Source organism: Primulina tabacum, chromosome 1 (assembly GCF_025594145.1).
Source record: "Primulina tabacum isolate GXHZ01 chromosome 1, ASM2559414v2, whole genome shotgun sequence".
Lineage (NCBI taxonomy): Eukaryota > Viridiplantae > Streptophyta > Magnoliopsida > Lamiales > Gesneriaceae > Primulina > Primulina tabacum.
The window spans coordinates 51,954,277-51,966,337 of record NC_134550.1 but is presented as its reverse complement, the minus strand read 5'-3'; the positions used below and the strand labels follow the sequence as shown (position 1 = coordinate 51,966,337).

General features: G+C 34.8%; 1 protein-coding gene across 2 annotated transcripts; it reads left to right on the top strand.

The window, feature by feature from the left end:
• The first annotated feature begins 1,482 nt into the window (after positions 1-1,482).
• On the top strand, positions 1,483-9,896 carry LOC142548037 (BEL1-like homeodomain protein 1). 2 transcript variants are annotated; one of them, XM_075656412.1, is made up of 5 exons: positions 1,483-1,585; positions 1,938-2,779; positions 3,634-3,977; positions 4,049-4,109; positions 8,853-9,896. In XM_075656412.1, exons 2-5 carry the CDS (start codon positions 2,075-2,077, stop codon positions 9,636-9,638), a joined length of 1,896 nt encoding a protein of 631 aa, XP_075512527.1. In that variant the 5' UTR covers positions 1,483-1,585; positions 1,938-2,074; the 3' UTR covers positions 9,639-9,896. The 2 variants fall into 2 exon arrangements, with proteins under 2 accessions (XP_075512527.1, XP_075512520.1); XM_075656405.1 differs by having other exon boundaries at positions 1,913-2,779.
• Positions 9,897-12,061: the final 2,165 nt, after the last annotated feature.

Here is a 12,061-nt window from a genome sequence, read left to right as displayed (position 1 = left end):
CGCGCACGGGCCTGCGCAGGTTCGCGTCTTGTTCTGTCCGAAACGCTATTTTAGGTTCCGAATTATCAAAAATGGTAAATAAAAAAGTTGTAGATCTATGTCTTGGCTTTCATTTGCCACTGACCTCACTCAATTCGGATATAGGATGCGAGAGTTATGCTCATTCTCCCAAACTATGTCATTGTAGGAACTACAACGCACACGATACACTTCGGGATGATTTTGCCCATATTTCCAAGTGGATTTGGACAAAACTCAATACATGAAAGTTTTAGTATTATGTATTATCTTTCCAATGAAATTGGCCTCATGTCATTTGGACCAATACTCTGTTAATTATGCTAAAAACCGTAACATGTGTCACTTTTCTGTTGCGGTTCATCACATGTTCCAAATACAAATCAATTTCTAATATAATCTTTCATCCTCACCACCTATTTTCTCACTTTCATTGTCATGATATACATCATATACATAATCACATGACAATTTCATGAATTATCGATAATCAACATAGGATTTACGATAATACGATACACGATCCTTACACTCTACGACATATATAGTTCTATTTTCCATTATCAACTTATTTCATTTTTTTCTTATTTAGTTTACATTTGCATAAGAGGATTTAAATTTGAAAAAAAAAATATTTGAATAAATGAATTGAAATGACTAAATATTGAGATGTTCTATTTGAAATCCATTACAATGATTTAAAAAATAATGAGTTGTCGATTTAAAATTTATTATCAAATAGATTTATCTAAATAAATCAATGTATTTGTTATTTTGGATTAAGCTTCAAATTCAACCATCCAAATATATCAGAAGAATGTTGGATCAATCTTTTGGGTAGAGTAGAATAAGAAAATTAAAGAATGAAGCTAATCAATGATATGGAACCAACTCAAATTATTGGTCAAAGTTTGATAAATATCTAACCAATTATTTACTTTAGATAAACTCGAATATTCAACACAATAACATGCAAATCAACTTTCGAGTATTTTGATCAAATTGATGATGTGTATAGTCAATTCCAGTATCACATAAGTAATTTCTGGTGACACGTCAGTATTTTACGACGTGACATCAATAATATCAAGTGCCGTCTTAGCAATCCGACGAAATAATACTAAAAATAAAAAAAAATCTCAAAATCACTACATCAAAATTAAACTTGGAATACTCAACGGATGAAAAGCCTAAAATAAAGTAAGTTAATGAACTGAAAACTTTATGTGCCCATATGAATCTCTCTCCCGTTAGGTTATTCGCCAACCAACTTATTTAATTGAAATTTATATTCAAAAATAAAATATATATATATATATATATAAAATAATAATTTTATTATATTATACACCAATCATGTTCATCTCAATGACAGACACAGTGGTAGACACGTACGTCAATTTTTTTTTTATATTGAAAATAAAATTATGAATATCTTGAAAATTACGAACCGATGGAGTACGGTATTTTACGTTCTCAAATCCAATTTCAAGAAAGAGAAATGAGGATGAGATTGCTGCAGAAGCTGAGCCTGACAAGAAAGAGATCAATTATTAAGCATATACATGTGAGTTCCCATGATAGAAGTAATTCGCGCACACCTTGATTTGCTTCTTATATTCCATCTTTCTTCTTCACTTCTCTGCATATATCTCTTTAAAAAAAAAAAAAGAATCTGTGTCGTTTTCCATCCCCCGATGGATCTTTGATTTAACTGTTAATTTTCTGATCAATCATTGATTGGTTCTGCAGACCAATAATGCACATATATATATATATATATATACAGTAATTTTGGCATCTTCGAGTTATTGCATGGATACATGTTCGTCTATCTTTTCTCTTGCGTATTTATGTTAACGGTTTCGGGCAACAGGGATTCCTGTCCTCACAGAAATTAATTATTGGTTTTCGTGCAGTAATTCTTGAAAAAGAGAAGTGAAGCGTCCTGGGTGTATCAGAAAATTATTTATTATAAATTATGAAAAAAAGTACTATGTTTTACTGATTGGTTCCAACAGAAACACAGAAAATTCTCAAGAAAATCGTCGCAGCTATGTATATGTACCATCAAGGTGGCTCAGCAATACAAGCTACTGATGACCTTCAAACACTTTATCTGATGAACCCTAATAATGTACAGCCGCCACAGACAAACGTTATTTTCTTGAATTCCGCCGGCACCTCGACCACCGTGCGTGGGCCTGGCCCCCACGCGCCACTCCCTCAAGCACAGCAGTTTGTGGGCTTCCAACTATCTCAGGATCCCAAGCGTCCATTGTCATTTCCTGGCCAGCAAGATGAAGTCCACGCCCCTTATGATCAATATCAAACGACAATCCCAAGTTTCGACTGTAACTTGTGGCGCTCAGGCGATCATGATCCAAACACCACCTTACCAACACCCAAATGCTTGTCTTTAAGCCTTTCATCCGACCAAACATCCTTGAATAAGTCGCTTCTAAACGATCAAGATTTGCTCGGCCAATCTTCAATCGGGATGGTTTTACCAAAATTATCTAGTGGCGTAGAAAGTAAGCGGGGTAAAATTATGGGTTCCAAGTACCTCAAGGCTGCTCAACAGATTTTAGATGAGGTTGCAAATTTTGGAGAAGGCATCGCGATTGATGGATTAGTTAGATCGAAAGATAAGGCTAAGATAATCACAGCATCGAATCATGGCGGAGCTGAGAAACATACAACGGCTCAAAGGCAGGAGATTCAGATGAAGAAAGCTAAACTCGTGGCCATTCTACATGATGTACTTTTTTCCTTCCTTTGTTTTTTTACCTCCTACTAGCAAAGCGGGACTAGAAAATGCATCCCGGTGAAGGGAGCGACATACAAATTTCTAAAAAGTTGACACATTAGATTTTAAGATTTTATAGTACTTAAGTGGCCGGCCATCAACCTTGAACGACAGTCGACAGGCTAGCTAATTTTACCTCCTTTTCCTCGAGGAAAAGTTGCTTTTTCGATTAACCCACTTAGTAATTATCCCCCAATTTCCGCCTGAATTTTCAGTTGCAGCTGAGCATGTCATCAATATTCTGCGGTAGCATTCCATCAAAATTCAAACTAAATTTGCAAAATATAAAGAAATCTAACCATGTCAAGTTTATATAAGCCAACATAGGGACTAATTTTATCTTTTTTCTTGAAACAAAAATGTAGTATTCAAGAAATAAATTCAAGAAATTAGTCCTGGTTAGGGATTGCCAATAAATAAATTATCACTCGTTTATTGCTTCAATCTTAAATTAGAATTAAATCAAACTTTTGGTCCTTAATTAATCAGTATAAAATTTCAGGTTTATTATCCATTAATAAGTGGCAATCGTGTCACATTCTCAAATAAAAATATATTGATTTCTTTTATATTTTTCAAAAAATGCGAAATATCCTTCGTCGCCTTTATCACTAAGGAGGAGCTTCATTTTCTTGGACATGGGTCCAACCAAGGCCCAGAATACTTCTTGCAACCCTATGAATTTAATTTCCCTGTCTAATAGATTAATGCACAGCTAATTAAGAGCCATATTACAACCCACGTACAAATATAATAGTTTTTTTTTACATTAATCATTTCGAAATCGGTTAGTTTTTCTTGATAAGGTGGAGCAAAGATACAGGAATTACCAGCACCAGATGCATATGATGGTGGCATTATTCGAGCAGACAGCGGGGATAGGATCATCAAAAAGATACACTCAGCTTGCCTACAGGACGATCTCGAAGCGATTCCGGTGTCTTAAAGATGAGATTTCTTCCCAAATAAGTGCTTTAAAGAACAGACTACGTGATCAGGACGAAATAGAAGACACAAAATTTGGAGGGTCGAGACTTGAATTTCTTGTTCATCGTTTCCGACAGCAATGTGCCTGGAGGACTCAGAGAGGATTACCTGAAAGAGCTGTGTCCGTTCTTCGAGCTTGGCTTTTCGAGCATTTTCTTCACCCGTAAGTGCTTTTGTAATGTAATACTTGAAGAATCTTTGTTGATTTTAGATTTTGTTTCTGATGAACTGCAGTTACCCCAAGGATTCAGACAAAAACATGATGGCTAAACAGACGGGACTGACCAGGAATCAGGTATATGTTCTTTTAGCTTGCCATTCACATGATGAACAGATGCTCCTTGGCTTAATATGGTTCGAAAAATAATTCATAAAACTAAACTTTGGTAGGCGTCTCATAATTAAGGAATACAAAATCAAGATTATATTCGAATTAAGATGATAAATATTATCTGAACTTTGATTCACCGGTATCCCATTTGGATTTCTTTAACTAATCACCATTTATACAATTGCATATATTCTAGAAGAACTCCGGGTGTTACTGAAATCTTGTCTGTTTTATCTCAAATTCAATATTAATGGAGAAAAATTGAATTTTTGATCGTATAATTGACAAAAATATTTTCATTTTTCTGACATTTAATTTAATTCACAGTTTTAATCAACTAACTGCACTTTTTTTTAAAAAAAAATGTAGTAATTTTTCATTATAGATAGAACGTGACATTGGTGACATGTTTATTTGACACAACGATACTCTGATAAAAATGATTATATTTGAAAAATTCAAATTAGCGTTGGAAAATTACACCGAAGTGATGCCGACAACGATGATAATATAGTACCTAAAAATGCGGAATCAAATAATCAACAAGAACACAAAGATTTACGTGGTTCATCCAATATAGGCTACGTCCACGGAGCACTGCAACTTTTATAACTGGAAGAAATATTACAACAAGTGTATACAACAATACACTCAATATTTCTCTCTCCCAAACCCCGAGTATACCGAGAAAATAATTTCTCTAACTCACACAAGAGAATTCCCGCACTGAAGAAAAAAATACACTCTTTTTTTCTATTCACTCTCTTTTTATCAAAGCTGAAAAGCTTTTGATTTTGAGATACAATAACTGAAGGAATTGAGCTCTATTAATAAATAATTCCCTCCTGCAACTATTGTAAACATTCGATGTGGGATTCATTTTTATTATTATTTTATTTAAGATGTGGACCCCGACCCCTCACCTAACAATTCTCCCACTTGACGACTTGATTTCAATCATGTCTTCATATCATCAGTGCAGCAGCTCATATCTCCAATGTTAGTCCAGGAGACCAATTGAAGTCAAACACAACTTCAGTTTTTCAATGATAACAGCCTTCGTGAGCATGTCAGCTGGATTCTTGCTTCCAGGAATCTTCTCAAACTTCAAGACTCCATTAACCCGATCTCTAAGGATCCTCATTCCAAGGATTTGTTTTGCAGCACCCAAATCCTTCAAAGCAAATTCCTTTGATAACTCTTTCTCGAGTTTATCAATCTCCTCCAGACAAGCTCCTGCTATCAACATATCATCTACATATATCAGTAGTATGATATAATAACCATCAAGCTTCAGATAACAATAGTGATCAGCCTGATACCTCCGAAAACCATCATTATTCATTACACCATCAAACTTCTTGTACCACTGTCTTCGAGCTTGTTTGAGACCATTCAAGCTATTCTGAAATTTGCACACCATTTTCTCTTTCCCTCGTACTTCAAATCCCTGTGATTGATTCATTTCTTCATCTATCTTACCATGAAGAAACGTCGTCTTTACATCTAACTGTTCCAAATGTAAATCTTCCTTTACCATCAATCCAAGTACAGTCCTGATAGTAGTTAACTTTATCACCAGAGAGAAAATATCAGTGTAACCAATGACTTTATTTTCACCTTTTTCAACAAGTATTTCTTTGTACCGCTTGCTACCGTCATATTCTAACCGGTACTCCCACTTGCTATGTAAAACCTTTTTACCTTCAGGAAGTTCTGACAACTCCCACATGTGATTGGATGACAGTGAATCCATCACATCTTCCATGGCTAACTCCCACTGTTTAAAGGTCTCATAAACATCCGATTTATTTTTCACAAAATAAACCCAAAATTTCCTGCTCGTTTCGTCAACAGTAGTGCCATAATATCTCGAGTGATCTCCAAAGGATGTCACAGGAGATGATCCACATACATCAGTATGTACCAGCTCCAAATCAGCTGATTTCGGTTCTCTAACCTCTTTTGAAAAGCTCACATTTTTCTGCTTTCCAAAAAATACAGATTCACACAGCTTGTGTTCAATGATCTTTAATTTCGGTAGCTTTCCGTTTGAAACAAGCATCTTCATTCCCTTCTCACTCGTATCCCCAAGCCTACTATGCCATAGATTTGAATTAGCTCCAGCGTCCACAGCCGCTAATTTATTTCTCAAACTGGAAGTCATATAAAGTGTTTCCGTTTTCTTTCCTCGACAACAATCATGGCTCCCTTTTCACTTTCCAAGAACCATCACCAAAGGTCACCTTATGACCTTCGTCGTCAAGCTGTCCAACTGAAATCAGATTGTGTGTCAACTTTGGTACATGCCTTACTTTGTTGATTTTCAGACAGATCCATTTGTCATCTTCATCCGGATATCACCCATAACAATTATTTCCAAAGGTTTTCCATCAGTCAGGAAAACTTTTCCGTAATCTCCCGCAATGTAATTATCGAATACATCACGATTACCAGTAGTATGAAACGAAGCTCCCGAGTCCATAATCCAAGAATCAACCGGGCTTTCCATGGATAGTAATAGAGCATCATGTACCTCCTCAGTAACAACATTAGCGTCGTTCTTTGTTGATTTGCAATTCTTTTTCAAGTGACCAGTCTCACCACAGCTCCAGCACTTCACATTCTTTTCAAAGTTGCTTTTGTCTTTTTCATTTCTTGACTTGGACCTACCATGTCATTGGTTAAAAATCTTTTATGCCACTACTGCCCCTTCCTATGTTCTCGAGATTTAGAGCAGAACTTGATGATGTTCCTTCACCAGAATCCATCTTGCGAACTTCTTCGGCAAGAATTTGATTTCTGACATCATTGAATTTTAGTTTTTCTTTTCCAACAGAGTTGCTAACCGCTGCCCGCATCGGTTTCCAATTATCTGGTAAAGACGCCAAAAGAATAAGTGCCCGAATCTCATCATCAAATTTAATTTCAACCGATGTTAGCTGTGAAACAATCGTGTTGAATTCATTGATGTGTTTAGCCACCTATGCATCTTCTCTCATCTTCAAGTTAAATAACTTCTTCATGAGATGTACTTTATTATTTGCTGATGGTTTTTCGTACATGTCCGACAAAATGGACATCGTCTCCTCCGTTGTTTTTGCCTCTGCCACGTTATGTGACATGTTCTTCGTTAGGGTCAATCATATTACACCTAACACTTTTCGGTCAAGAAGCTTCCAGTCATCATCCTCCATCTTTTTCGGCTTCTTTCCTGATAGAGGTTGATGCAACTTCTTGCTATACAGATAATCTCGAATCTATAACCGCTAGAACGAAAAATCTGTTCCGTCGAACTTGTTGATACCAGGTCCTGATCCATCATCTCCGGCCATCACTTCTCTAGCCTTAGCAAAAAACCTAAAAAATCTTTTCTGATGTGGAAGATCAGACAAAGCCGCAACCACAGAGCATACTCAGAATTCTTAAAAATTTTCACAACAAGGCTCTGATACCAGTTGTTGGGAAATTACACCGAAGTGATGCCGACAACGATGATAATATAGTACCTAAAAATGCTGAATCAAATAATCAACAAGAACACAAAGATTTACGTGGTTCACGCAATATAGGCTACGTCCACGGAGCACTGCAACTTTTATAACTGGAATAAATATTACAACAAGTGCATACAACAATACACTCAATATTTCTCACTTCCCAAACCCCGAGTATATCGAGAAAATAATTTCTTTAACTTCACACAAGAGAATTCCCGCACTCAAGAAAAAAATATACTCTTTTTTTCTATGCACTCTCTTTTTATCAAAGCTGAAAAGCTTTTGATTTTGAGATACAATAACTGAATGAATTGAGCTCTATTTATAACTAATTCTCTCCTGCAACTATTGTAAACATTCGATGTGGGATTTTTATTATTATTTTATTTAAGATGTGGACCCCACCCCTCACCTAACAATTAGTAGACTAAGATCGTGAATTAATTAATATCGTAATAAAAAAAGAAAAACATGCAAAATGAAAAAAAAAAAAAAGGTAATTTTCTCAATAGGAATGGTTGGAAATTTATTTGTTCCTATTTTAAATTTCCACGTATCGATCTTTACAGACTTGTATTATTTGAACATAGCTAGGTAGATTGAATTCATTTTAACTTCACTATACGAAATATTAATATTTACAGCACAACATTAACGACGCATACTAAAAGCACGCTGTTAATATCCGTGGCGTGCTAGTATCCGTGGCGTGCCTTGTGCGCTGTCAATACCAATTACTTTTAACAGCTTTTAATTTTGCAGTGCGCTGCGGAAAGCAAAGTTACACGATGCGAAAAGTTATTTTTGTTATAGTGCTTCTTATGAAAATTTTTCGGATGAAAATAAGTATACATGTGACGATTTTTTTTTTTTTTTGAATGATACATCGGTGGATTTTAAATTATACTCAATTTTTGTTAAATTAGTAACAGTTACATCCAATGGCCTTGTGATCACTTATGAAGCTTGAGTACAAATGATATATGATCATCCCGTTATAATATATTGGGACATTTGAGGAAAAGATAGAGCCTAACTTATAAAACTGTTAAAAACTAAAAACACAAGCTAGTGAAATATCAAATTTGATTATGATCATTTCCAAAAGAATATCTGTGAACTTGTCTTGTAATTTCTTCAATCACACTAGCTAGCTTTGAGGTTGGAACTCTTGCATCTAACGCAATGAAATACGAAATGCACGTAGGTATCGAACTGGTTCATAAATGCTCGTGTTCGTCTCTGGAAACCCATGGTGGAGGAGATGTACTTGGAAGAAATGAAGAATCAACAACAGATTCACTCTGAGGAAACCACTACAAAATCAAAAAGAATATCAACTGACAAAGAATTAGGAGGACGGAAATTAATCGTCGCTCCAAATGATCAACCTGAAAACTGCAGTGCGACACCGAAGATTGATCAGCTCAATGCCTTCCAATCCAAGAAACATAACCGGATTTTAAACCAGGTAATCAAGCCTTCTACAGTTGGAGCGAGCATCGCAGAACTCATCAGTTCGCTGAACATGGAAAATAGTATTCCGGCTCATCCCAAAAAAGCAAGAAAAGATGACGTTGATACTGATCAGGATAATTCACTAAACAGTACTAACCTCGTTTCACAAATAAGCAAAGGTTTCAGCATGTCAGTAGCAAACACAAGCAGTAGCAGTCATGGATACTTCAGCAGACATGGCAGATTCATCAGTACAGAGCAAAAGGCCACAGGTTTCCATGGAAACAGCGTGTCCCTCACTCTTACACTCCCCCCTTCAGCAAGTTCACATTGGTCACAAGGATTAAGGCAACATCAACAGAATCTCCCATCGAATTCGACCTTTGAGTTTGGAAAAAGAACTCTTGAAACCGGTATAGTTGAGAGTGGCAGTTGGGTTAAACGGGTTCAAGAATCCAGTATCGGGTATGAGATTCTTGATTTTCAGAACAGAAACCCCTTCCCTGCAACGCTTTTACCAGACTTTATGGCGTGACAAATTCAAGTTATAGTAAACATCGCGTACAAAATTGCACAACAGATACCTATATGCACGCGGGATATGCATTATTCATAAAATTTATACCTTGTTTCTCCATCTTCTCAACTATATCTTAAAATAACATTTGAATGTGAAGCGAGGATATATGTACAGTCTAGATCAACCTGTAGTGCTAGTCTGTTTGTAAATATTTATGTACATACTTGATATCTTTACAGGCAAAAACTTATCTGAGACGGTTCGTATTTGTGAGACGGATATCTTATTTGGGCCATTCATGAAAAAGTATTACTTTTTATGTTAAGAGTATTACTTTTTATTGTGAATATCGTTATGGTTGACCCGTCTCACAGATAAAGATTTGTGAGACCGTCTCACAAGAGACCTACTCATCTTTATATATAATCAGGGTTTTAGAGCTTGAATATATAGATTAACGTTACAAAGAACTAGCGTATTATCACATTTATGTATTGAAATCGTTGAATATATGTTTATACATACCGTATGCGATTTTATACACAGGATTGTGGGAGAAAATAGTCAAAATAGTCCTTTACATTTTTCCATGTGTTTTGATCTTGCAAGTTAGGTTATGTTTTGATTTTTAACCTTTTTTTCGGAGAAAACAAATGTAACGTTGGAAATACTGATGTGACCCCAAAAATAGTTATGTTAGAATTTGTTCAATATAATTAATTAGATAAAATCTTGATTTCATTTTGAAATTTCAAAGTCTTAGACGTTGGAAATGTCCGTTGAAAATGTTAGTTTCAAATCATTATTTATAAATGACATGGCTATTGAAATTAACTGCAACATGTAGTTTTATTGTTAATTATTATTTTTTTAAAAAATAAATAAATAAATTATTTTTCACTTTTTTTTAATCTAACATCGTGTCTATTAGCATGTAATATTTGAGAAGAGATGCATCCCATTCATTGTGGCTTTTGAAGATGACATCTCGGTGGCTACAAATAGTGCATGTGATTGTGATTTTAAAAACAATAATTATTACAACTCATTTGAAATCTTTTATTCCAACTCAACACATTTCCAAGTTCCAAAATATTTTTTAGTGTTACTTGTAGAAAATATTGCAAAGACTTGTCGTATCACAAAAACTATTCATCATACTCCTTGAGTAACATTGAGAGGGGACAAATATAATTCTTAAGAAAGCGTATTCGTACGCGTTTCAATTCCGGTGTCTTCGATAATTTTTAGGAAAGTTTATTCGTACGTGTTTCAAGTCTTCGCCCTCTACAAGTATATTATCAACGGCTTACGTGTCCAGGCACCACGTCAGCACTCAATTGAAAAAAAGACTAAAAACCAAAATATAACATAATTTACACGACCAAAATCAAAAATAATTACAAATCAAAATATAAATAAGCAAAACTTACAGGACCATTTAGAATATTGACCCAATGATTGTATATGTTTAAGCAATAGATATAATTAAGCAACTCATAGATGGTTTAATTTGCAGCATGTCCTCTTTAAGTTATTGTATCTCAGTGTCATTGGCATGTCCTAAAATGTCGTGAAATGAAAATATTATGGGAAAGTTTCACTTTTGGTCATATAATATGTTTGCTTGTTTATGTTTTAATGTTCTAAATTATCAAATATTAGTCTTGACAAGATATTTTTTATTTTGAGACTTTTAGTAATTTTTTGTACTGAGGATGATAATATGGCACTACAAATCGGTATGATGTTATATCAGAAAAAAGAATAAAATTGTTAAATAAAAACAAAGATATATTTTTTTTCCAATGAATAGATGTAATAAAATAAAGAGAAAAAATATACAAATTAAAAGTCAACAATAAGGTAAATAACTCATGCAGTCCATAATCTGGAATGTCACGAGGTTTTTGCGAAGGACCTTGTTAAAAACTCTTCGTAGAAAAACCAAAAGGGAAAAACTTACGAATAAAAAAAATTACCCTGCAGTTAATTAATAAAACGGTAATATGAGAAAATGAGGAGATCCTACCCAACATGACTGTCAATAAAATCTGGAGCGTGAGTTCAACAAGTATTGCTTATTTGCGATTTGGAAAGGGAGTATGTTACAAAAAATAACTGGTTTATTTCATCCTACCCATGTGGGACATTGCCCTCACTGATCGGATGGATGACCAAGATTTGCCCATGCATATATAGGACCCACTTTTTTTTTGAAATTGTATGTGTGACAAGATCTTACCCGTTAAAATGAAGTGATGATAGTGCCCACATATGTAGGATCTCATTAACATAAGAGACTAATTAAAATTGAAATTTTACAAAATAAATGATTTCCTAACAAATTTAAGATAAGACTCGAGAAAACATGAGAAAGAAAAACATTTGGGCTGGAGTAACAAAGAAGGAAAAAAATATTTTTTGTGGGTCACAGG